This window comes from Aptenodytes forsteri, unplaced genomic scaffold (assembly GCF_000699145.1).
Source record: "Aptenodytes forsteri isolate BGI_AS27 unplaced genomic scaffold, ASM69914v1 Scaffold183, whole genome shotgun sequence".
NCBI lineage: Eukaryota > Metazoa > Chordata > Aves > Sphenisciformes > Spheniscidae > Aptenodytes > Aptenodytes forsteri.
The window spans coordinates 110,011-137,182 of NW_008795918.1; the positions used below are offsets into that span (position 1 = coordinate 110,011).

The 27,172-nt window shown below is 41.9% G+C and overlaps 1 protein-coding gene across 5 annotated transcripts in view; it reads right to left on the reverse strand.

Annotated features, from left to right (window-relative positions):
- Positions 1-16,339: 16,339 nt before the first annotated feature.
- INO80D (INO80 complex subunit D) overlaps positions 16,340-27,172 on the reverse strand; it is a 39,591-nt gene continuing 28,758 nt past the window's right edge. For 3 of the 5 annotated variants that reach the window (XR_002086266.1, XR_002086267.1, XR_002086268.1), the window contains 6 exons: positions 25,508-25,617; positions 23,486-23,619; positions 21,810-22,027; positions 21,243-21,400; positions 18,872-20,263; positions 16,340-18,672 (listed from right to left, as the gene is read on the reverse strand). Coding sequence is in view for 2 of the 5 variants with exons in the window: in XM_009284629.2 (XP_009282904.1) it covers positions 19,095-20,263; positions 21,243-21,400; positions 21,810-22,027; positions 23,486-23,619; positions 25,508-25,617 (1,789 nt within the window). In the remaining 3 variants the exon portion in view is untranslated. The other 2 variants (XM_009284629.2, XM_019473501.1) reach the window with 2 other exon arrangements.

Here is a 27,172-nt window from a genome sequence, read left to right on the forward strand (position 1 = left end):
AAATGGGTCTCTGCTGAGCACTGCATGCTGTACGCATCCACCAGCGAGGCAGCCGGGGTGACTGCAGAGGGGAGCAGGGCAGCTCTCGGACCACTGCCCTCCTCTCGCCTCTGCCTTCCTTCTCCACTTCTACCCCAGGAACAGTGTTTCTCTCCTGCATAGATCATGACAGCAGGATTATTATAAGTATGACATGGACTCAGATAGGCCAATAGCAAGTAATAATCCTTAAAGAAATAATTAGCAAATTACCTGTTTGAAAATAGAAGTAGAAAACTTAATTCTCAATTGTTAACAGTCTGGCATCTTTCACATAAAAATTACAGCCATAAACCAATTTCATAATGCAAGCCTTGCACAGTAATACTTTCCTTTGCCAAGCCATTTTCCCAGAGTAAACAAAAACCTCTGAGAATGCTTATCTTGGTATAAAACCTTGCAAGAAAAATAAACAGAATGATGTCCAAAATGAAAAATAAAATAGGATGTGTTGGTTTTATAGCACTGGGAAAGCCGTAAAACTGAATACTCTGAGTGCAAGAGGTTGAAGCCGTTTGCTCTCATCGGTGTATCCCTTCCATCAAACAAATCAAGTCCCAAACAACTGGTAGAAAAACAGGAGGCAGAGGGGAAACAAGGCTGAATTATGAATTATATGAATGAGTGGATTTATTTTTATGGCATTAGAGATGACCAAAGTAAAAAGAGGATTTTCTTTTATAGTTTTGATGTATTTAAGAATTATGCACCACAGGCTGCGTTTCAATTACAGGACCAGAGAGTAACATGGAGGGGACATGATGTTTAAAAACCACCAGTTTTCCAGCCAGGGAGTCTCACACCTGGATGGCCGCCCATATAGGACAGGGTGAGCAACGTGGGCTCGGGGGGTTGATAAGGCAGCAAGAGGATGAAAAATACTGTCATAGCTCCACGGACTGCAAACTGGAGCTTTGGACAAGAGACAAAAGCAGACCAGAGAGAGCTGCTAGCAAGAGCTTGGTTGGATCCACTGGAGTAGGTTGAGGTGTAAGACAGCAAAATCTGCAGGCTGTTCCCCAGAGAAGACAGCCACTGGGCAGCACATAGACAAGGAGGAAGATGTGGAGCAAAGAGTATGCAAGGTGATGGCGAAGCCAGCTGTGCTGCCAGGTGCCACAGGGACTGTGAGGTGCATGGGACAATGGAGAGCCTGTGAGATGAGCTTCCAAAATGCATGCAGGCACCAGAACTGAAAGATAAGGACAGTGTCTTTTTGTGCTACCCACTGATGCTGAACAGATTCAGTCACATTGAGTAACTTGCTCTTTTCTGCAGTATCCTCCATCATTTTCTGCACAGTTTAGATTATATTTAGAGCCACTAGAAGATCCATGTGTTATTTGTCTCTTACAGACTCAGCTTAGAGCAGCCAGATACGGATTCTGGCATTGGTTAAGAGTACCAGTCGTAAAATCCAGGAAGAAGCAGGAAGAGACAGGTAGAAAGCTTGTGGATAAATATCCCATGTTACTGGGGGGAAATTAAGGAAAAGAGCGCCTGCAAGTATTCAATTAACAGGGTAAGAGTTAAACTGCCACCCACCAGCCCCAGTCTCTGTCACCTGGCAAAGGCAGATGGCCGCAGTGCTGCCTGTGGGCAAAGTCTGCCCAAAAGCAGGGACATACTCAAAGTGACACAGCATGGTCTTCGTGAAACGCTCTGCTCCCCATAGCACAGGGCTGTGTGAAAGCAGCCGACATCACAGCAAACCGGGAACCAATACGAGCAGGACCACTAGCTTTTTAAGCATTTTTAATGGGAAACGGTGTCTGATAAAGGCATCACCTTTTTGGCGTGTCATCACAGGAAATTTGCTACGGGCAGCCAGCTTTGCAAGGCATGCAAAATATCGCAGCAACTTTGCTGAATTTTTCTGAGACATTATTTGTCAAGATCCTCATCTCCATCATCTTTGAAAGGGCCTACCTCAGACAACATATTTATTTGTACGAGACCTTGACTGATTCTAATTTCTTAATTAGGGGTATTAGGAGTAGCTCTGCCAAGCAAGGCCTTGTACCTGGGCAGAGCTGGTAGAGATAAAGGAGCCGAGTGAAGAAGATAAGGTCTGACAAGGAACAATTCTGAGTTCTAGGAATCTAATTTTGCTTACCAGAATCTCTTCAGCAACAATTTTAGTTGCAGTCTGAGGGGAAAGGAGATGGAGAAGACAAGACGAAAACATTGTACAGAATGGGAAAAACACTGGGCAAAAAAAGAGGAGGGGGGAAAAAAAAACCCAACAGCTATATTAAACAGTAGGACCCAAGGGAGAGCAGAAAAAATGAGATTAATAACAGAGGAAACTGGCTGGCTCCACTGAGCAAATGCTGGTTAACAGAAAAATTAAATTCTGCAGGATTAAACAAGGCATTAAACTGGTTGGGGCAAAAAAAACCCCAACAACCAAGTGCTCTTGGATATAAGTCAAGTGGCTTTACTGACTTTGAACACTCAGCTGGACTGGAAAAGCTCTTTACTAAAGCAGCCGTAGCAAATGCATGCAAATTGCTGAGAGCACAACTTACAGAAGACTACACACTTAGGGAGATATCCTCTACTGATGCTAATACATATCGCTTGATTCAGGCAGCAGGAATGTGCAGAGAAGAACCCCAGACATCTCACGTGTCTTGGATTTAACCTATTTGTATGCTTCTAGGCACTTAAAGAATCACCCCTCAAACCTCTCTGCCCATCCCAGTTGGGTTCATCCTAATGGGGTGATGGCAAAGAACATTTTTGATTAGCAAATGGAAAATAAAATCTGACAAAGGCATTATTTTGAAGACCTGCCCAAAACTGATAACAGCTTCAAGGTCCCTGGACTCAGCCAGCTCTCCCAGCACTGGAAGGGACCAGCACCACCAAGCTGGCCATGGAGAGACACAGGGAAGCTGTAACTGGGTACCACGTGTCCCGTGTAGAAATGGTGACAATAGTCACCTTGGGAAATATTCGTGAACACTTCCAGGGTCCAGTTCTGCACAAATTCCACTGGCACAAACATGGACCAACTCTGCCAATGTGGCAGTACTGTAACTGAGACTCACAGCTCAAAATCAAACTTTGGCAGAGTACTGGCCCAAATCTGACATTAATCAGGCTCTTTATTCTTGCCGATGCTTTGGCACCAGCTGGGTGAGGCAAGGTTGATGCTACCCCTTCAGCTGGAGTTTGGGCCCGAGGCATTTCTTCATGAGCACTGCTGCTCTCAGCACATGCAAAGCCTCAGTGCAAGAAAGCCACAGCCTGAAGATGAATGCTCCAACACACTCAGAAACCAAGAGAAGTCAAGATTTTTTTGCATCTGTGAAACTCTTTTTAGCATGAGCCATACTCTGTTTTACCAGATGCTCCGATGAAGGACTATAGAGTCAGGGGAGGGTGCCACATCAGATGCCAGCTGTGCTCCTCGCAAGCCTTACTGCCCTCCTTGGGGTCACAGTGCAGGCTCACAGCACCAGTCTGAGGCTCAGAAGACCCTGTCCCCTCCCTCTCACCGAAGCACTCTCTCCTGCTGTGAAGGCCATTGCATCCAACGCTCTGCAGTGGGGAAGCTGGAAGTGGCTGGAGTCCATGACACCCTCCCAGGAACCGTGGGCTTGCAGAACACAAGGGAGCTGTGAGAAAATATTGATCAGCATGACAGCATTTACATCTGTATCAGCAGCCTAACCAGCATCAGCTTTCTGGTAGGCACCACACTACAAAGGGCCCTGCAGATCAGATTTGCAAGAGCCCCCTGGGACATCTGAGGCTGGTTACAGGGGGTTTCTTCCACCAAGAGTTGCACAGCATGAAAGCAAAGGCTTTAAATTTTAAATTTTAACAATCAAGAACCTGAAGCTGGTGCACAAGCTGAGCAGAAACAGGCAGCAGAGCCAGACTGAGTTCACGTTACAGGACTCCCCTCCACACTGGTGGCTATGTCAGCCATTGCAAGGGAGATGTGAGGGGTGAACAGGACACGCAAGCCTCTTGGTCCTAAGGACATCTGTCAGAGGAGTTCTTGGAAGTGGGCATAGAAAGTTTGTACCACTGTTCCCCTATGGAAGCACAAGAATACATCTGAATATGAAAGCTCCTTTGCTTTCAGGGACATTTTTAGCACACCACTTCAATTTTCTTACTAGATTTATTGGTACCAAGACTCTTCATTGGCACCTTCCACAAGTCATAAATTAGCAATAGCAGTAAAACAAGGCAGCTATTCCTGGGCTGAACCTCATGCCAGTAAACACAACAACACCTCTTAGCCCCTTAAAACAAGCATCTTGTATCTCCAATTCAGACCTGACAGCTGCAGAGTACCAGCCCTGCGCTTGGGGCGTAGGCTCCAGGGTGGAGTGTGGAAGATGGCTCCCCCATGGACAATTGCCCATGACTATACAGGGAGAGAGAGGTTGTCTTCACTTCTGCAGGAGGCCAGCTCCCAAATTTAATAAAGGTTTCTTCTTCCAATTGCTTCATCAAATACGGGAGCAACACTTGTTCTTGTAACAAAATGTCACCTGCTTTTCAAGTAGAAACTAAATGAGCTTTCCTGAGAAAATAATTGCCAACTATTAAAAGGCTACTGTTGGAGCTCGAGAGGACTGTCAAAATACAAAGAAAGATGTACCACATTCTTCCTGAATTGATACTTCAAACAAAACCTATTTGTGTTTTGAAATGTGGCACGAGAACAATGACCGGTTGTTTTTGTAAAGTTACAGGCTGAGTGCCATGCAATCATTTTCTAAGAGCAGCATTTCTTTGTTGTTCATGGAAATGCTGGAAAAAAGCCCCAGGTGATTCAGTTGGTCTCTGTCTCAGTCAGCAGAGGAGTCTTAGCCCATCTCTCGTCAAGCCCACACTGGAGAACACCCAGCTTGGGACCAGACCAGGCAACTCTGCTTCTGTCAGGGAGTCATTCCCAGGGAAGAGCCCACATTTTCCTAACTTTCACCTTCTTACTCCTCATCATGGCCTCAAATCTTACACCAAATAGCAACTTACTTTTGCTGTTTTGTTAAAAGCAGATTTTTAACAACTGTTTTCTCCATAACAATCGATTCTTCCACCTCTCACCATTTTGACTTCAAGTGCTACTTGAGACAGGAGCACATTCTAGGATCAACTTTGCGACATCCACATGCACAGCCAGAATTGCATCGGTAACAGCTGAGAACTGTCGCATCACTATTACCCCTATAGTGTCCAAATGCCTCAGGCCCATAACCTTGAAAATTCCCGAGAATGGACAAGCTTGAGGTAGATTTTCTCCGGCCACATTGGATTGAACTTACGCTGCTGGACTCTCCTTTTGTTTACTTTAAGCATCTCATCTTTTCTGTCATTGCTCTCTCTTGACAAATGTCTGGATGCAGCACTTTCAGTGCACTCCCATCTCCCAGGAAGGCAAGATATTAAAGCACAAACTGGTTCCATCCTTTGCCCCGAAACCTTTGCAGCGTGTGTTAGCATGGAAGACTACATCATTCTCTGTCACCGCTTATCCCTCGGCCTGAATTACAATCAGGCACTGAAACGCAGCTCTAATTACACTGTCTAGAATGGCTGAGCCACTGTTCATTAAAAAGAAAAGTCAAATTACTGACTCCCCTTCTCATCAATCTCTGCTCATAGTTATTCCGATGATCAAGGCAACATTAAGTGAGACTGCTTATGAAAAACAGAACCTGAAAGATGGTCTCACCTAGGACACGACTGCTTTTACCTTGCAAGTCACAACCTCAAACACGTTGGAGGTGGAGACTAGCAAAGCAAACACACTTGTGGCACATACTCTCATGTCAGAAAGCAAAGGGGAAGACTTCAGAAAACAAACGCTGAGAGGAAGATGCAGCAACCATCTACTTACTGCAAAGTGTCCAAGGCATAGTGCTGTCTAAACAGTGGACATCCTTCAAGCTACTGTGGAAAAGCTGCTCTCAGAGAGCAAACCCTGAAAGGGGTTAGTGCCAGCCAAGGCAGTCTAGTTTGCACCAGTCGCAGCAGAGTGGCAGGAATGGCAGCTTTTCCCCAGTGCGCAGCTGTCTGTGTCCAAACAAGGCAGTAGCGATTCCCAGCATCTTACCAACCCAGGTAGTCACCACAGGCATGCCCTGGCCTCGTAATCCTGCCCGAGAGCTGACCGGGATCCCACAGCACCTCAGCAACCATCATTTCTCATCCGCATGCTAATCCTCAAAATAACGCCAAACTCCAACTTACCAGTTTCGGTGATGAAGCAGGTATGTATTTTTTAAATCTCAGAAAACATAACAACATACAAGACAAAATTCTATTCTATATCCCTTAAATTCTATTTCAAGTACAGTTCTGCAAACTCAAACCAGAAAACAAGATGAAGAGGGTCTGGTCTCCAGGCCAGTAATCCAAAGCTAGAAAGCACTGTAATTAGAATCAGGACTGAGATTGAAGACCCCAGTTTGTTTGCAAAACTAATTAGCTAATGTCATTAGAAAGCAATGGAGAATAAGCAAGAGCAGAATCAGACTCTACAGCTATCTAAGCAAAGGACAGTTTAATAACTGTACTTAGGATATGTTTCAAAAGAAAAAAGAAATCACTTTATGGATTAGATTTCTGCCTGGGCCATATTCATACATCTCAGACTTAGCAAAATGGCTTGGAGAAGAGGGTTTCATCATAGTAAACACGGCTACTTCACAGCAAGATTTATTAATACATCCAAAAGAAAGAAAGAAAATCATTTTGTCACACTATATACAGATAATACATACAGTGTTTTATACACATATTACATCAGTTTTTACACAAGAAAAATATACATAAAAATGTAAACTTTTGTATACAAAAACCCTTAAACAAATTAAACAAGGACCAGATAACAAAAGGAGACCAATCTATTATAATTTCATTGATTTTTTTTTTTTTTTAAATGGTAATACAGTACATTCATTGAGAAGAATGAGGAACATGTGAGCCAACCTTTCCTATTTAAAGGGGAAGTACAAACACAAACTTTCCTACCCGCCCCTGGAATGCTGTCCGTGAGCCTCCAGCACTAGAAGCAGCAGTGTGAGTTGCTATCGCTGCTGGGGACCCTGTAGGAAGGGACCCTTCTTCTCGGGCGTCCCCATGCACCACACTCTCCGAAAGCGACACATCCGCAGAAGCAACCTGAACTGGGCTTTTTGTGCGTATTAGCTAGTCTTCCAGCTAATACCATGAGACGGGATGCGGCAATGCAAGTTTGTATGTTCCCTTTAAGCAGTCATTAAGTGGATTTAGCTTTGCTGGAGTAAGTTGTTTATTTTTCCCAATGTACGGTATGCTGAACACATGTGTCGGGGATGAGAGGGAAGAAGGAAGGGGTGTAAGAGACTGCTAATCCTTGCTACCATGCAGTTACTTCAAAATCAGGTACGTTTGCAAGCTACAATTCACTGGTTCAAAATACACTGCCTCACCTTTGCTTTCCCACTGCAACTTGTTTACATTTTAAACTCTAGTGGCCAAACAACTGTATGAGGCTCTTTGTTACAAGGCTGTTTCTGATATCAAAGCGTGATCAAGCTACCTTTAAAATGACACCAAACACAAACTTCTCTGAGACAGCCTTAAAAAGAGAGAGCATTACCTCTAAGCACTTTGGATTGTCCATTTGCCACCTTCTCTTTTATTAAATCTAGGATAAAGATATTTTCCCTTAACTGCAAAAAGGATATCGGTTGAGATTCTGACATCTGTTTTGCTCCATGTGCAGATAAACATTTTGGGGAATCGGAGGGAAAAAAAACCAAAACCCAAACCCACAACAATAAACCCAAACCCTAAAACCTCAGGCATCAAATAAGAAGGGAACTACTTAATATGTTGGTGAAAAAACAGTTGCAGAAACTCGTTGGAAACAAACGATAGATTCCAATGAAGGCTTCTCACATTAAATAAGTTAAAGACTTGTTACAGACATCTTCAATAAAAACATCCAACCTCCACAAAGTATGTTAAAATGTAACACTATAGTGATGCAGTGGTATTTCTCCTGAAAAGGACAGGACATGAAATCTCCTTAGTGATACCAGTACTATTGAATGTAGGAGGTGAACAATGATTTACGAAAGTAAAGTAATGAGGGAAAAAGCTGTGTAAAAGAAACCATGAATCATTAATTATAATTGGACAAAAGGGGGGATGGGGCAGAATGCGATTACAGTATGCCTCAGAAACCCCTGAAGGAAATAAATACTTAGAAACTTGTGTTTCCATTTCTTTCTTACGTCCATCTAAGTGACGGTGGGAGTAAGGGCTTGTCCGCTTGCTTTTGGTTTTTTCTCTTTTTTTTCTTTTTTTTTCTTTTCTAAAATAACAACCCTTCTAGAAAAATTCAAAAGGCAATTACAAATGGCTTTAGATAATTAAGAGTCTCCTTTTTAAAATAAAACTTTGATAACACATTTCTCCATTTCTTCTATATAATGCAGCTTCAGTCAAAATACGTCATAAGGGACAGCAATTTGCAAAAAGTGGGGAAAAAAATTGCCAACCAAGGTTCATAACATATACACATGTATGCAGGACATCTACACTCTATATACATATTTAATATACGTATGCATGAGTATATATCAGGAGAGAACGAACAGATACGTTCTCCACATACATAAACCGAAATAGAGTAATATATGTGTGCGTATAAATACGTATTATACACACACAGTACACAGACATACCCATACACACGCCAGAACATATGTATTATAGAAATCATCGTGTATGATTGCATGAAAGCTCAGATGGAACAGTGCACCAGTTACCTTCTTCTAATAGAAATGCAAGGAAGACAAAATTCTATGGCTGAATTGTGGCCAAGAAAAATCATGCCATATCCATACTGAAAACGTGGAATGCAGCATGGCTCGATGACAGAATTGGAGCAGCATTCTCCGTTGAAACTGAAGCCTAAGTTAGCCAGGAGTTTCAACAGTGCTTAAATGTGACTGAGGAGGTTTCTGACAGCTGCTTTCTGCTAAAAGGATACAGAAGCTCCATTTAGCCAGAAAACAGAAAATAAAATACTTAAAATCACAATTTACTTGCATAAGCAAGATCATTCAATACACAATTAGATGCAAAGTGCTAGCATGTTAATGGTCAACTCTGCGGCTCATTTAAAATCTGTTTAATGGTAAAGTGTAACGAGGTGTGTTTCTCTTGATATGTTTGATGACAACCCCACTGCTCAGAACAGAGCACAGGGCTGCCTTCTGCTTACTGCCTGCTTTATGGGAAACACAAACCAAACTCCCTTTTTCTCCCTGGGGCTGAAAACTGAAGATAATTTTTGGTGAGTGCATTTTTCTCATTTTGAGTATTTACCTCTAAAATACGATGCTGGGTTAACCTTTTAATATGCTAGGAAGCTTTGCATCAGGTTCCAAGAAAAGTTTGTGTTCATCTGCAAATCAATCGCAGTCGTACTCAAGCACAATTGAATAGCTGGGAAATTCTGCATAAGTTCAAGCAAGTGCTCAGGGCCCAATTCAGCTGCCACTACAGTCACCAAGAGAATTCTCCTAAAGCATAAGCAGAGCTGGATTGGGCCATCAAAGCTGATTGCTGCTAGCAGGAGGAACTGTAGAGATGCGGGGACAAGGAGGAGCTGGAATGGAGGCAATGCAGCAGAGAAGCAGAAGAGGTTGGCATTGCAAGAGGCCTCAATGAGTATTAATATAGAATAAACAAAAGCAGAAACGTACCAAGGAAACTCCACTGAGAGGGCTGAGGTAACACAAATCAGTGGTGACCAAGCTCAGCTCCGTCACTGATGTCATCCAGATCCCTCAGAAGAATTAAAACAACCTTGTTTGGCACAAGTGCTTACCTGTTACACGTTACGTGGATAGTCTCTCTCTTTAGCTCACACACTTACTCATGTTACAACTAATGTACATGTGTGTGATACAACGTATATTCCATCTATACATCTGTATGCATGTATATATAGATTTAGATTGATTGCATTCATACGTATTTATTGTACATCATGAGGGCAAGTCCACATTCAGCAAAGTGCTACCAACATCTCATATACAGATATATCTCTCTGTACAGGTATACACAAAAATGGGTCTATTCTTCCCCATAAAGGCATTAAGATTTATGCTGCTAACTCCCATTACCACCAAATAATCAGAAGGAAAGGCCTCTGACAACCTCCACCTCCCTGCCCTTTCACTTGTATGCGTATGTGCCAGAAACGAATTGTGGAGAGGGGGAAAGGGGGAGGGATGCCTGGGGGGTATCAACATACTGATAGGGAGGGGGATATAAAAAAAAATAAAATTGAAAATTAAGATTTGATTTGCATCTGCTTAAAAAAAGTCTTCAAAAAATTCAAATGTCTGTGCAATACTGGAAGCTCTGTTTTTCTAAACAGATTTTTAAAGTCACCAGGATCATCATCATTAAAAGTGATACTGTATGAATAAATAACAATTAGGTTACTTTCTCCAGTCTAAATAGAACAGTATGAAGAGTAAGCCAATCTGTAAGAATGTTTCTGACTTCTCACAGTTTCAAGTGAGAACTCCCATAAAGAAATCTTCCTTCTCCAATTATGAAAAAAAAGTTAAGTGCCCATAATTAAATTCAGAATTTCACAGCACAAGTGAAACTCCCTGGATTGAAATTGTATTTTGTTCCGCAATCCCACAACAGCAATTTTGGGGCAAAATTAATACACACCAAGACCCTCAGGAAAGAAAAGAATCTACTTTGAAGACAAGATCCTTTTACAGAATGGAGATCACCCCACAAACAGTGCCCCTTACAACCTAGTTTGAAACACAAGTACACTGATTGACAACATTTTCCAAGTCAGACCATAGGAGATTCAGGTATTAATTTGCAAAGATACAGCAATTCCCATGCCTCCCCATCCCACCGAATGCAGACCTTCCCATTTCAATTTCTCCTGAAAAAAATCACACATTTCTCCCGTCCCTCCTCCTCCCCCATTTGTTTTATTTAAAGGCTGTCTTTGGGAGCTTGGTATTTTCATGGCATTTTAAACAGGGCTCAATGCAACTCATTTAAAAAACAGTAAAATTGACATGATATCAGAGTTAGCCTTATAACAGAAGATTATGTAGTAGAGAGTTTCAGTTATTTATACAACAGTGAGGACATAACAACCCCCTACTAAATAATCACATTTCTACAATACATTCCATCACCTCTCGACTACTTTTCTCTTTACAAAACTATGACCTACATACAATATACACATTCGTATCGCACATACATCCCCCCCAATGCATATTTTTTGTGTGTATATATAATACATACATGCACACAAGCAGTCTAATTCTATTTATAAGTCACAGTGGGAATTCCTTTGTGAGGAAAGGAGGGGAAAAATTCCTGAATAAGACACTGTAGATTCCTAATATTCTGACTTTTCAAATTCCAACTCACAGAGCTAACTGGAAATAAATACATTAAAAAAAAAGAAAAGGTCTTACAAACTTGGTTCACAACTTCCAGCTACAGTAGTTGGATTTTTTTAATTTGATCTATTTACCCTGTAACTAAATTTCTAATCATAGGTACAAACCACAGATAAATTATTGCAGAATGTAACATGCAAAATAAAATTTAAAGAGAGTTATAGGAACAGTAATATAAGGGTTAAAAAGAGTTCTATGCTTTGTTGATACAGGATACCATTTTATTTTTATATATATATATCTATATATAGATATAGATATCTGCAAGGTAGCAAAGAATAGCTGTACACCTATATATATATTATATATAGATATAGATATCTGCAAGGTAGCAAAGAATAGCTGTACACCTTGACACGGCAAAGATCCAGTGTAAAAAGGTGCTTCACTAGTTTGTTTTTCCAAAAAAGCTTGTATATAATTTTATAGCTATTAAAAACACATATGCAACATAATTCATTACACTCAATACAGCTTTAGTATAAAACTTATAATTTATGAGGTGATGTTAATAGCATAAATTAATATACCATTTCTCTTAAAATCTACAATAAGTATTCTGAAAGCTCATTGGGGAAGGGTATCTTTAAATAAAAAGTTTAAAGCTGAGCGTGATGAAAAAGATTCTGTATGTTGAACTTGAGATGAGAGCCCCGAGAAGAGAAAGAGTCCCTAAGCCAGACACCGTGGACTACAAAATTGAACAAAGATTTCTCCTTCTTGCGCTCTCACTTAGGTGACGCTCTACCTTAAATTATTATTTACTTTTAAAACTATTTACTATTTTTTTTTGTTAACTGCCCTTATTTCCACAAGGAATCCCTGAGACATACCCAAAACTGTACAGTGAAGGTCATCACTGTTCAGAGAAACTGGTTCAACCCCTTCTGGTAGGATGTAGCTATTTTGCATGAGAATCGAACTGTCCATCACTTCAGAATGAATCTATTTGCACTGGAACCAACTACACCATTTAAGACGCAGGTTAGAGAGTCATTTCAGGGTAAATCAGTCCACTCCAAGGTAGAAGCCAACGCCATCGCAGTTAGCTACGTCAGAGCGATCTGCGCCAAAGTTAAAGTTTTCCAGAGGATATCTGGGAACGTTACCTATCCAGAGTTCACCTTCGTGGGCACCGGCTGACAATGACAGAAAGCAGGTAAAACATTAGCATTACTGGACCAAGTTCAATACGCATATGCGGTCGATACGCTGGTACTCTGGACATCTCACTGTGTGTGTGTTTGGGGGACTAGCAAGGGGAAGGAGTAGGAAGAATGCATTTTTCTACATCAAGTACAGTTTTAAGGTCAAAAGCCCAAGTTTCATCCTGTTCACTTCCAAACCAAATTCTATGAGCCAGAGTAGACTGAAAAGGTGCCAACACTTACTTCAAGGAGACAGAAAAAGAAAGCCTTCTCCAACTATTGCTGTCAATCTACAGCCAAGCCCACTTTCTCCTTTCATGCTTCCGCTACCTTATTCCATAGTAGCCAGAGAAGGAGTACGTCAAAGCAGAATAAAACAGGGGAAAGAAAAGAACCCAACAACCATGAGAAGTAGCAGAACAGCAAAGGGAAAAGCTCCCAAAACAGTCACTCTTGGGTTTTTTTTTAAAAATGGCTGAAGACATGAGTGAGAAAATTGTTCTAAGACACATCTTTTATAACTTCTCCTCCTCCACCAAACGTTTCTTTCCCAGCAACAGTGTTTTTGTCTAGTTTCAAAGACAAAACCAAAACTTTACCTGATAGAGCTAAGGTCTCTCATGACCAGACCTCTCCTAAAGTCCAAGTTTAAGTTTAGTAAACACAAATGTAGATTTTTCCACCAACCCTCCTTACTTTTATTTGGGCTCACAGGTATTAAAAAGAATAATTTAAATTTTTCTTTGTGACTTTCTACTGATGCACTTCTCAAAAGAAGAGGAACCTCTGAGAAGGTAAACTCTTGCTAAAAAAGCCTGCACATTCACTGCTAGCACGTGCACTCTCATGATCAATGTTGTACCCTCAGCATCTAGTTCATGACATATTAGTGTGCTGTGAAACATCATCTTACTCACTGATCTGAGAAATACTTTGATCTATTGCACTGTTGTTCTAGCATCCAAAATGTATGTTATGAATTGCAGGAATCTCTCTTCCTTTTCGTTTTACAGTCAGATTCGCTCAGGACCACAGAAGACTTACTGGTTGGCATTACTTACATTGGAGAAGTATCTGAGAATGGGAGAATAAAAGAAAGAATGATGAAGAATGTAAAAAGGAAGGAAATAAAGGAGGTACTAGAAGCAGCCCACAACACCCCATCATGAAATGTTACCCAAGAGATCAGAAAGACCTTGTAACCAGAAGATCAGAAAGACTTAAAGATCTGGTCAGCACATTAGCCCAAAACTACTCCTTCAGTTAGTATTTCCACCACTGCCGGACCTTGCAACAGGCCCACACAGGAGACTCCTCCACATGTAATGGTAAAAATACAAAAGCAAAAGGAAACATCCCACCACGGAAGCTGCCCAGACACCCACACAAACGCCTCACTGCAGAAGATCACTGCAGGTAAGTTTTCTATTGTTTGTCTGCTGAAAGCACCTCCTGCCACCGTCCCTGTGCCCTACAAGTCTTGAAAGATTCAACTGCAGGTAGCTGGCTCTTCTAAAAATTCTTCCCTCCTCCCTGCCCAAAGGCTCACACTGTTGGAGAATTCACCAGTGGAATCAGCTCGCTGCAGCACAACAACAGGAAGAAATACCCCTGGAGCCCTGCAAAAGCCTACAGGGAAACACAGCAGCCACGATGCTGCAGGAGCTCAGGGAGGAGCTGGAGTTCAGAAGCAGACTAACAACACATGTATGTAACCACCAGGGCCAGCTTCTCAGGGAAGATACCTGTCCACTGTTTACTGTACTCCTTTGTGAGACTCTTCTTTCCTGGCAAGCAGATTCAATCCCAGACTGTATTTAGATGTGGTTACACCAAAATGAAGCTTCAAGTTGAATTTGGCTACTGGTTTGCAGGTTCAATCCTAGGCCCTTTGCCTTGGCCATGCTCCTGAAGCCAGTGGCATCACACTGTGCCTGACAGCTCACAACAGAACTTCCCAATTTTTCAACTAATACCCATCTCCCTCTAGAAAAAAAAAAAAAAAAAACCACTTCCCTTGGCTTCTCTTTGCTATTATGGATGACTCTCCTTGGACATTTTTTTCCTCACATTTGTACTTCCAATACCATCTCTGATTTTTGTCTAGCAGGTGATAAGCCTCTTGGGGCCTTCTAACGCTTTCCAAATGAGAACTGCAAATCCTCATTTCACTAACCTGCTGAATGAAGTGGGAAATCTAGCTGTTGCCGTCTTCTCCACAATGTCTGAGGCAGACCTGCAACTGTGCTACCTCTCAGCATTATCAATTTAAAGCCTTTATGCCCAACCATAGAGAGAAGCATGCTACTAACGAGAAGGGAACTAAGCAAGAACCTGGAGGAACTGGAAGGCAGGAGGAGACAAAATGATGCATCTTTTCCATCTTCTTGCATCACACATACATCTTCTTGTACCATAGTAATTACAAGGCCAAAGAACAAATCAACTTTGAGGTATCTAAGTGCATATGGCTCCCCTCAGAGTTGGCGTAAAGTCTTCCTAAGTGAAATGAAACGTCAAAGCGTGTCTTACAAAATTGCCTTATACACCAGGCCAGCATGAGGCTGTTCCTGATGAGCCTCTGTACGCTGTCGAAGTTCACGTTGTGTTAAGTACTTTTGTACAAAGACTAATTGAGGTGCTGTTATTACCAAAAATGATGTTACTGGTATTTTATTCTAAGTCTAATTTTTTTTTCAATTCTTTAAAACTCAAATATTATGTAAAGAAATTAACTTTTAGGTTCAACTAGCTTTATTCCATTTGTTAACACGTAAAGGGCATGACAGGTATCGACCATCTCAAATCAATGGACTGAAATTGCTAACTGGCTCTTTGGTGAAAGGGTGATTAGAGTGCTAATTGCTATACGAGGAGACGATACTCAAAAACCTCTGCGAGAGCATGGATTCTACTCGGGAACTACATAAATAACATCCTCGAGGACTACTTTAACCAGACCTGCAGTATTTCCCAGAGGAAGCGGTGTGAAACATCTCTGACTGCACATACCTCTCAGATTGGATCTCTCACATCCAACAGTAAGACACTGATTCACTGAAGTCAACAGGTTGTGTGGGTGTAGAAGCCCACCTGGAATTATCCACCTTGTAAAGCTAAGATCAAGACCCGTAACTGCTTGGTAGGCTGTAACCATGAAATCGGCGGCAGTGAAAAAACGAGAGGTGAACCAGGAAAAGGCAAGAGTGGTGGCCCATTTCAGAACTCTGTGTCAGACAGGACAGAGGGATTCCTATTTCAAATGTATACAAACCGAAGTTTATTTTTAAAAGTGCAGCTTTATTGCAAACTTAGTTTGCTCATTGAAAAATGTTACGTAGTCACTTTTCAGGGAAGAGTCATCAAGTGATATAAAATAATTGAAGTCTACGCAGGGGAAGAGAGTTGATATCCTAGGCTGCTTTAAAGGAATGCAGGTACATAACGGCCATTGATTTCAAATGGGAACTATGGACCTGCATAGCTTTGACAGCTTTTGAAATTCCCTGTCTAAATCAATGCTCAGATTAGGAGCTGGGTTCTGTTCTGAGTTAGACCAGTACAAACTCACAGTGACCTTAGACCAAAGAGCTCCTTCGTAATTTATACCAACATGAGCAAGCAGAACTTGGCTCTCAGTTCCTCTCCTCCCCTCCCCCCCCAGCATTTGCTAAGAAAGAGAAATGTGATGTGGGGCAAATATACTCTGCACAAGCTGCAGCTTCATTAAAGAGTTTGATGGGCACAAGAATGATTTCAAGACCAAAGTCCTGAAACCAACTTATAGAAATTAACATCCTCTAAAATGACATGAATACACGAGCAGATTAAAGAATTAACCATTTGGTATACTAGTTCTCCACTCTTTTTCAGCCAGTCATCCAAACACATTGAAGAAGGCATATGGACACAACGAAAATCATTTGCAAATCAAACAGTTGTCTCCTCAACAAAGTATGGGGAACATAATACAAAAATAAATAAATGCCTTGTCAGATTTGCCTCATTTCACAATACCACTGGGCATTCCTCAATCAGCAGGACAATCACAAGCAGGATTTCATAGGCGTCAATTCAACTTTTTACATGATTTAAAAACATTTAAATGTTACAAACATATTTAAATCACCACTTAAAAATATTCGGCTTATATTATTAAGATCTATTTTACCAAGTATGAAATAAGGACTTCATAACAACAGAAGCATGAAAATCATTTTTGTTTCCTCCACCCACATACACTTGCAATTTCAGAAAAGGACATATGCATCATTCATACTCCTTTATATTTAAGGAGAACAAATCTTTCAAGAAAAGAGGGATAGTATGATTGCTACGATAGTAAGAAGACACAAGACCTACCCTGTTTAAATTCTGTTCCTTAGCAAGACGGAAGGAGAGGTTTGGGTCAGAGATTTTGGTGTGGGCCTGACTGCTAACAAAATGAATTTCTATAGCAACTAAACTTCGTTCAATGATCCTTTGCTCAAACAATTTGTTAGGCCTCCCTATTATATGTGCTTGGTATCTCTTAATTTCCTGAATTAGACTAGAATACATGCAGGTAGGACATTTTACTGTAAGGTAGAATGAAATCTGCCTTCTACAGTAAGAGACTGAAATGTGGGATTTTCTGTTCTCTCTTGTCTGCATCTCAGAAACAAACCAAGAAGAGTAAAGACTTGTTATATTAAGTAGGAGCTACTTTTACAGTCAAAGTCAGAGTACAGTAGCAAGTTTGAGCCCTATAAAGTCACAAGCAAATTCCTTTTTTCTCTTCCTGATAAAGAGATGCAAGTAAACACCTCAGAATTTCTGCTGCTGTTATCTCTTGGATTAAAAAACATAAAATAAAATAAAATAAAATAAAAAATCTAAAAGCTAGTGGACTCCTTTCTTTAAGAACTGAAATTACTACCAAAGAGTCTGAATACTATCTTTAGCAGGTGGGCAGTAAAAGCAAAACTGTCCTGCAGACAGAAAGAAATCTTACCTATTTTGCTTTAGTGATTTCTCTTTTGGTTAGCCATGACTGCTGATAGGTACCTGCTAGTTCCTTACATACATTCAGCTTCCCATACAGAGCATCATACCCTCCAAGTATCAAAAAACTATATGGCTCCCAGGGGGGGAAAAACTATCCAAGAAAGTCTCAGTAGCTAGACGTAATTTGAGAAATGCATCCATTTGAAACTTACCAAAGGGTCTGACCTAGACTTGTGTGGATGGGCAGAATACCAACCAAATTCTTCCAGTTTCAGCTGGGAAATACCTGTCAGCCTGTCAGACAAGGAGTTCTGGACAAAGCCACACTTGAAAAGGCAAATCATCAATGCTACAAGGCCACAGTAATTCAGCAAGGGAGGGAATTCCTGCACAGGAATCTTCACTAATCCATGATCTATTTCAATCCTTCTGGTTTTTCTTTCTTTTTTTCCCTGGGCTAACTTTGTATCAGCCTTCAGATTCTGGGCAACCAGTCAACTGATCCCCTTGCTGCTCAATGAATTAAAAATCATCATAATAAAAAACCAAAAATCAGCATGCAGTAAGAACAGCGACCAGTTCTGGAAGGGGACAACTCCCACTTCTTCACCAAAAGAAGAAAAGGAACTGCTGCTCCCTGCACCCCAAACACACACACGCACACAGAGGAGGTCAAGAGACTATTTTAAGAAACTGCCAAACTCATCCTTGAGCCATGATCTTGATTTAGGACTTCAGCGCACCATTCTCAAATCAATGCGCGCAGCCAAGTTTTCCATGCCAGATGCTACCTTTGGAAAAAAAGTAAATAAAAAAAAAAAAATCAAGAGACTGCCCACTGGAAAACTTTCTACCAGATGCTGCTCGGATGGCAAGCACTGATCTGAACCCTAGGAAACAGTAACATGCATCAGTACTCTGAGGTATCTTCCCATTTCTAGGTCTTACTGCTAAGATCAATTACATCCAGTAACTGTGCTGTATCCTTAAGGAATTATTGGGGAACAGTGAACCTGCCTTCAAGAGACTTCTGCCCACTGGAAAACTTTCTACCAGATGCTAGTCGGATGGCAAGCACTGATCTGAACCCTAGGAAACAGTAACATGCATCAGTACTCTGAGGTATCTTCCCATTTCTAGGTCTTACTGCTAAGATCAATTACATCCAGTAACTGTGCTGTATCCTTAAGGAATTATTGGGGAACAGTGAACCTGCCTGCAATAAATGAGCACCGGTGCGTAACAAGCACATGTGAACGCTACAGCAAGGTTCACAGAGGGCTAACCCTGGTCAGTACTGAAGCAGGGGTTTTCTTCTCAACCCCCTCTTAAAAAAAAAAGGGAAGGGAGGACAGAAAAAATAAAGAAAAAGGAAAAAAGGAAAGATAGAAAACACAGGTCCCCCATCTACCTGCACAGAGCCAGGCAGACAAGCTCAGTTGGAGGTGGTGAAGGGCGCGGATGCGTTATTGGTACTGGTAGCGGTGGCACCGGTCACTGCGAAGCCCGTGGGAGGAGCTATGGAGCTGTGGCTGGGCTGCAGGTCCTTGGGGATGCCACTGTGGGAGCTCAGCTGGTGCCCAAAGGCTGCGCTGAACTGAGGGAGCTGTTGTTTAGGGGAGGTGGAGGCCATGAGTTCAGCAGAGGCAGGACCCATGCCACTAAAACTGGTCTGCGGTAACCCCGGAAGCACACTGGAGCTGTTGGGGGTCACGGTGGCGAAGGCAGGCTGTGTGGTCTCTGAGTGCGAGGTGGTAGGTGGTGTGGACAGGGAGGTGGACAGGAGGTGTCCATCTGCACCAAGAAGGTTACTAAACGGAGAGGGGTCCCCAAGATTGACAGGAAGATTTCCCCAGTGAGTTCTGGGGTTGACCACCCCGCTAAGTGGCACATCCAGCTGAGTTGGGAGCAAGTGCTGTGCCATCATGGGCATCTCTGCTGAGAAGGTAGCTGCCAAGTTATCACCAGAAAAGGATGTGGTGTGAGGGGATGTGATATGGTCACTGTAGGGAGACGGCACATGCTCACTATCATAATGGCTTCCATGGGGTGAGGAGTGTGAATGGTCACTGCTGTATTGCTGTCGTGAGGTGATCAGGTCATCTGCCTTGCTCAGCAGCTGGGCAGGGTGGGGCCTCTGGGAGGCATGGCTGCCATCATGAAGTCCATGAAACTGTCCTGGGAAGGCTCTCTCCCCAAGGCCACTCTGGCTTATGAGAGTGGCAGAAGTAAGGCTGACGTTGGCTGGGGCTGAGAACTGCCCCTGGATCTGCCCTGCCAGGGGCGTAGGTGGGTTGGACAAGGTAGCAGAACGGAGCAAGTTCTCATCCAGCTCCAGACCGGAGAAATTATCATGTACTATACGCCCATTCAACAGCTCCCCCAGATCCGTGTTAACCTCTCGACTCAAGGACTGCATTCCTGGAGCTCCAGCACCTGTAGAGAACACCCCTATCCCTCTATCTGACAGCTCCTGAACTGGCACACCATCTGTCTGTGTAAGTACTCCAATGGTACTCAGGCACTCAAGAGAAGTTACAGCCTGCAGGGCCCGTTCCAGTTCTTCAGCCTCTTCTGTGGTCGGAAGGAGATCTCCATTTTTACCTGCAGAAACAGGGACACCAGAAGTTAGCACGCTCCTCTCAGGCGAGCCCGGCACCAGCACTCTAAGGATGCAGATGTACAGACGGTTCAGTACAGAGCTGCAGTGTGTGATAACCTTCCAGAATGGCTTGTGGTACACAGAACATTTCCTTCACCAGTGTTCACTAGGTAAGCAAGGTAAGAAAAACAAGAAATTACACCTTCCTCATCAATGGAATTCCTTTTCTCCGCCCTCCTCCTCCACATACTACAACATAAGATGCCTCCCGAACTCACTAGACTTAAAGTAAAAATGCTTAAATAAGATTTTCTTCCGTGCTGCAATAACACAAATAGTCCACAAACTCCCTTCTACTTACCACATTACAGCCTGGACCTAAAATTTACACAGTCAGTATAATTTAGGTTAATTTCAACTCAAACACAGTCTGATGTCATGTCATATCAGAAAATGACCAAAGAAATCACATACCCCAACTCTGGGCTGTTCTAATTTCTTTGTTATCTGTGATAGGTACTGAGCTTCAGAATCCAGAAATTCAGGCACATTTCTGATCAAAAGCTAGTTTCAAAAATGTATTTAAAGATTTTATTCTCTCTTCTCCTTTTATCAAAGGCCAACATTAACTGTGATTCCAGCCCCACTCGATGGCAGAAAGATGCCATTACTGAGAATACTCTTGATTAAACTGCAGCACTGACAGGCAGTAAAAACGTAAAATGAATTATTAAAATACTAAACCAATTAGGATTTTCAGAGCTGTAATTCTAAGAGCAAGCAGAGAACTACACACACCAGTCTTCTTAAAGACTACTTTACTTCAGAGCTCACAAACAAACAATAGAGCAAATGCACGCTTCCTTCTCTAGAAGTTATTACCTCTGTAGGAAAGCAAGCAACCCCTCAAAATACATTTTAGAAACACTCTCTTCTTCAGCTCACTGACTGGGTTCACAATAGCATAAAATAAAATGGTACCTTCAAAGAAATCAAAATCTTGCAAGTCATCGGGCAGCCGCGGCAGGACATCTGAGAAGTCCTCCTGATTCAATTCCAAGTCATGTGGAATGTCTGTGATCTCGTTGGCGATATCATCAGGCAGCTCATCGGCACTCAGCTCTGGTGTGGAGGGGCTCCTGGACAGAAAGTACCGTTAGTCCACCGTATTCAACTCTGATTCCTCCAAACAGCAACTATGAATGCATATCCATCTATAATGGGTGTTTCCCCACAGTTGTTTTTTTTTTTCTCCCCATCATCTAAGAAAAAAATGCTTTTAGAAAGTTTCTTTAGGAAGCTTACACTTAGCCTATTGATTAAATACATAAGATGGGCATCAGGAGCAAGATATTTTATCCATCAAATTCAATAATTGCTCAAATCTAAAATGACCCACTCTAAGGTTTTTTCCAACAATCACATGGAGATGCAATTTCTATTCCCGCTCCAGATGCTGATCAGCCCAGCAACATCACACCTTTCTACAGTGCTCATTGACAACGTTCAAGTTAGCAGTGGGCAAACTGGGGCAGGGCTACCACTGACCTTATGTGGGGCATCTCTACTGGCAGTGAGACACTGGCAGGCATGGTAAGGTTCCCCTGGGGCACTGCAGGAGGAATGGGTTTCTGGGGCCGACGTGGGCCTCGCCTTCTCTTCTTCTTGTGTTTTTTGGTAAGTGCAGGTGGCTTCGTTTTTTTCCTGGGTTTCCTCTGCTGCTGGTGCTGAACTTTACGGGAGCTGTCCCCTCTCAAGAAATTGTCCTTCGGGAATAGAACAATAGCAATGGGAGCATATTAAGAACAAGTATTACTTTCCTTGCTTTTTTTCCCCCTGGTCATTCCACAGACATTCATATGTAATGCAAGAGAGACTGCTAACTTACATCCAGGCAAGGTTACAAAAATTAAGCTGTTTCCTTCCTCACTGATCCCAATGGCAAAAATCACATAGACCAAATTATGAGGTATGATAAATAGGAGATTGTGCAGTGTCACTTTAAAAATCATCATAGCAAACCCTAACTAAATCAGTGCAAAACTGTAACCTTTGGCAGCATTCCTGTAAGTATTAAAGACAGAACACTGTTGTGAGGTGGCGATAATGAGGATAGTGATCAGTAGCTGAAGCCAGCATCCTCAAGTGCCCAGTGCCATAAGAGAGGGGCAGCACTGAGAAAACGGAACTAATACTGTAGGGCTAGGGTAAGGATGTGGGTAAACAACTAAGGCGTCATTGCTTTGGAACAGCAATCATTGGCCAATTAAAAAATAAACCAAACCATCATCAATTTTCAGTTGCCACCATACTGGGATTGTATGTGCTACAGAAGTAAACCTTGAGAGACACACTGAAGATTGCCTGGGAGAGCGGGAAAATCCCATACAAATCTGCATAGTGCAGACCCTCACATTTTAATCCAGAAAACTCCATAATTTGCAACTATTGGAGAGGCTGGACAAAAACAATAACAGAAAACCCACAACAACCCAACAACAGAACAAAAAAAAAAAAGGGGGGGGGGGGCAGTTTTATGCCTTATGCCTTGAAGGAGGGGCAAGACAGAAGTGGGTTTGTGAATTATCCTAAAAGTTTTGTTCTGGAAGATGGGAGTCATAAAAGGAGAGCAGAGGACATCATCTTAATTTCTGCATTCTCTCAACTTGTAGTAGGCCACTGCTTTTCCTCTGGAACGCACAGATCCCTGAAGGAGTTTAAAGATAAATTCTAATAGTCACCAAAAAGTAAATAAAGCAGCAAAACCATTATTTGTATGCTTGTAATTGCTGTCTAGACTTCCTCTAGAAAATATTTTGGGCGCCATGTACTGAGCCTGTTTGAGATGCAGTGTTCTTACCATACCACACTCACACTATATTCAGATCCAAGGGCCAGGAGTGAGCCCAAACAAAATGACCACAGGATCTCTCACAATGATTTTCTATTTCTTGATTCAAGAGACGACTCAAATTTCTTCCGGTAAAGGATATTCTCATGCACACTTTATTATATCCTCAAAAGTATGTAAAAGATTTTCACAACACACTTTATACTAATTGGGAATGTTTGGCATGTTTTACCCTCTTAAGAAAAATAAAAGGAAACGAGCTCTTAAGTTCATAAACTTGCTAGTTGTCAAGCAAGAGTTCATAGGAAGACTGAGGCTAAAACTCCTGATCATCCCAATACACAAATAATTACAGTTTTGGCTTTGTACTTACCATTTTTTTGGCATGTTCTTCGCACAGAGGTGTCTGATGTGTAATGTCAAAAACTGGCACAGAGCACTGTTGACCATCCGCAAACTTGGCTGTGCAACTTGAGAAGAGCTGCTGAGAACGGTTCAATAAGATATCTGTGTATTTCTGCATCAGGAATAACACACAAGGCAAAGATGGAGGAACGCCCTTTGATTTATCAATCTGATGAAGATCAGAGCCTTCAACTCTACCTGTCCATAGATGCTATTTTTAATGAGTATCTTAACTTTGTTATTCAAGTTCAAAGCTAGGTAAGGCTCAAACTCAACTTTTAAAGTGAAAAACTGCATTCATGCAGAATCTCTAATGATTTTATTTTATATTGAGATCGTGTTATGGAAGCAGCCATTTCACTAATGAGTTCTTAGCAAAAAGAAGCCTTTTCCTGGAGTCTTAATCAATAGATCAATAGTAGCAGTTGGAACAGTGTAGTCAACAGGACTATTTCCTTACAGACTAATGACAATCCATACTGAAACATTAAAGAAAGAGTATTTCTTAATTCAATCTTTTAAGGTACATTCTTGGCATTTATCTTTAGAGCACAGACAAAGAAGTTTCAAGATCCTTCCTGTTCCTCTGAAAAAAAGATGTGCAATCAGAAAGAAAGGTCAAGTAAATCCAAACGTAAGCTTGCTGAGATTTCCTTCAGAAAAATCCCCTGCAGGAGTGAAAGTGTTTCCAGACTTAGAGCAAATCAAACAGATATTTCATTGTGTTTTTTCAAACATTAGAAGCACTCCTTCCATCTTGAACAGTTCTCAGACCTCAACATCACTATGTATGTTCAGAAAATGTTAAAACGCAAAAGAAAGGACAAAGAAAATGGAAAACCTGCAGAACAGTCCAGATGGCAGGCTTGGACGGATGGGTCAGAACGAAGAGCCTGCTCATTTTAGGAGAGACTGTTTCATTGAGAAGACATTGCAGAGGGGAAAAAATGGGCACAAATGCAAAATGACTAGTCTTGACTTCTCTGCTTTACACACACCAACAAGCAAGACCACTTACACTCTAAAAAAAAAACAAAACAAAAAAATCAGAATCATGAGGCAAATCCCAAACACAGCTGCACACCATGATGCTCTCTCATAGAGAGGTTTTGAACTGCTCTGCAGACTACTTTTAAGGGGCCTGCAAAAATCAACCAAGAAAAACAAGGCATCTGCAAACCAAAAAGATCGAAAAGGTACTGCAGTCTGATAGCAACTGGAACAGATCAGCACCAGTTACGTAAAATACCAAAACCAAAAGCTCGAACAAAAGGAGTCACTCCAACAAAAGCACCAACAATTCTTCAGCCAAAAACAAAAGAGACAAAGTCTGCAGAATTCTTAAGTATTCCAGGTCAGAAGTCTGCCTGTTTATAGCCTTCAGAATCAAACCTTACATCTAATGTGCTCCCTCCTTTCTGCGACCTTCATGCATTGACTCTTAAAATCCTTTTCAGGCTTTGCTTGAAAACCCCAGCGCTGGAAATTCTTCCTCATCTAGAATTTGGATTCTGTGACTCCTCCTATTCTGCTTCTTTAAACAATGCAAAGTATCAGATTTCCATCTTTCTAGTCAGTGTAAGCCCTCTTTTTATACTATGTGTAAAAACTTGCTCCCATAAACCCTTCACAGGTAGTTAGTCTACCTACCGCGAACTGTATGAAAGCCATGAGGCTGAAAGCCACGTGGTTTGTACCAAGTCATCAGTGAAAGATGATCATTTTTGTGAAGGCTTCTTGCACCTCCTAAATACAGCTTACAAAGTAAAACAATGCGACTATGATAGATACCAGTGGCAAACTACTTATCTTCACTGTCTACACAAACAAATCACACAGACAAATTAAGAGCAAAGTAGTTGATAAGACACTAACAAATAGGTATTTTTTTGTGAAAACATATTTGTCAGTGCAAAAACCTAAGAAAACCCCCTAAAACAGAACAGTTTCCATGCCTGAATGCAACTCCCAAACAGAGTTAAGAGGATACGCTGAAAACAATGCCTGGTGAATGGAAGGGCCTTGTTAGTGCACTGTTCTCCCTTCAAAGTCCCACTACAGGTTGTTGGTTCTGCATCTCTCTGCCTCGCTTGGCTTGTGCTGAAAAAAAAGCATAAAAGAGTTTAGAGACAAAAACCCAGTCTCAGGTGGTTACTTAGCACAACTATTGCACTGAATGTGGCACAGTAGGATGAAAAATTGTAACACACGCGTGTGTGTCATTATCCAGATGGGTGCACACTACTACCAGACTCTACACAGGGATACAGAATAGATGTCAATGACAGGTGAGATGTGACTGCAGTAACAGGATTATTGTTTATTTCACATTCATTTATTTGTAATGAGAGGTGCTGTGTGCTACTACCATGTAAATATTACAACACCCTGCAACAGAGCCAAGGACAGCAGTAGGTGAGTGTCAACACAGGTGACCCTTAAAATGAGGTCAATCTTTAGAATACAATGTATTGGGTATGCCTACATGGGCAGTCAAGTGCATTTCCAAGCCTCTTCATAAATCAAAACATTCCGAGCATCCCCAGAGCTTACATGCAAGCATGTGCTCAGACAAACTTAGACTGAGCTCTGGAGTGGCAGAGCCTGAGCGTGCTCAACATGGGTAAAAGCTCTCCTTCATCAACGTGCTACAGTCCAATACACCACCAGGTGCCCAGAGCTGAGCGCTTCCTCAGCACAGCCTCAATGCTTTGAGCCTGAGCTGCAAGCAGGCGACCAGACAGCAGTGTGGATGAGTACTGCAAGCGTTACACAGCTCGCATGGTGTTAGCCTGCTCTCAAGGCATTTGTCACCTTCATGTAGATAAAGCTGGCGATTCCAGGGCTGAATTTCACCTCTGTACACGTTGTTTTCTAGGTTGACAAAAAGCTGTCTGTAGCCTGACTGTTTATCTTCAGCCATTTCTGTCATCGACTGCACTTTGACTGAGCAAAGTTTTAGTTAGCAATATTACTCCTGTGAAAAATTTAGTAACTGAAAGACTCTGTGGTTACTTAAATTAACCAGAGCAGTGATGACAGGCATACCTGGCTTTGCCAGTCTACCCAAAACAATGTAATCTTTCTTGCGTAATAAAAGGTGAAAATAATGGAAAAAAAACTAGCAAGAGCTTGCCAGTTCTGGCAAGGTTTTGCTGTAGCTTAAGTTTGGAGACATTTACATAACTTCATAAACTAGTAATGTAGCTCTACATTACACCTCTGAGCAGCTCTTCAGCATCACTCCACCTCTCCAACAATAAACCCTCCACTGTCATGAACAACAGCCCACCATCCAGGAACAAAAGCATCCCATAACCAGAATATATTCTCAGTACCCTGCTCCAGTATGCCTCTCATGTTAGCCTCCCCTACCCCCCACAGTCACACATCCTATAAAGCAAAACCACAACAGCAAAAGGGTGCTGCTGGTACCCCAGACATAACGCCAGGGTTCAGACTTACTGTTTCTGCACAAATATGAATCAACCAACTCTCAGCATGCAGAGAGCTGGAGGGATGTTGACATTATCTAGAAAGAATTCCCACAGAAGGTAACCTTCAGAGTTGTTAGAAGGTATTTATTTTGTTGCCAGGTTTCATTTAATGTTAGATTGAGTTAAATCTAACAAAAAGCGCAAGATTAAGTTTGATT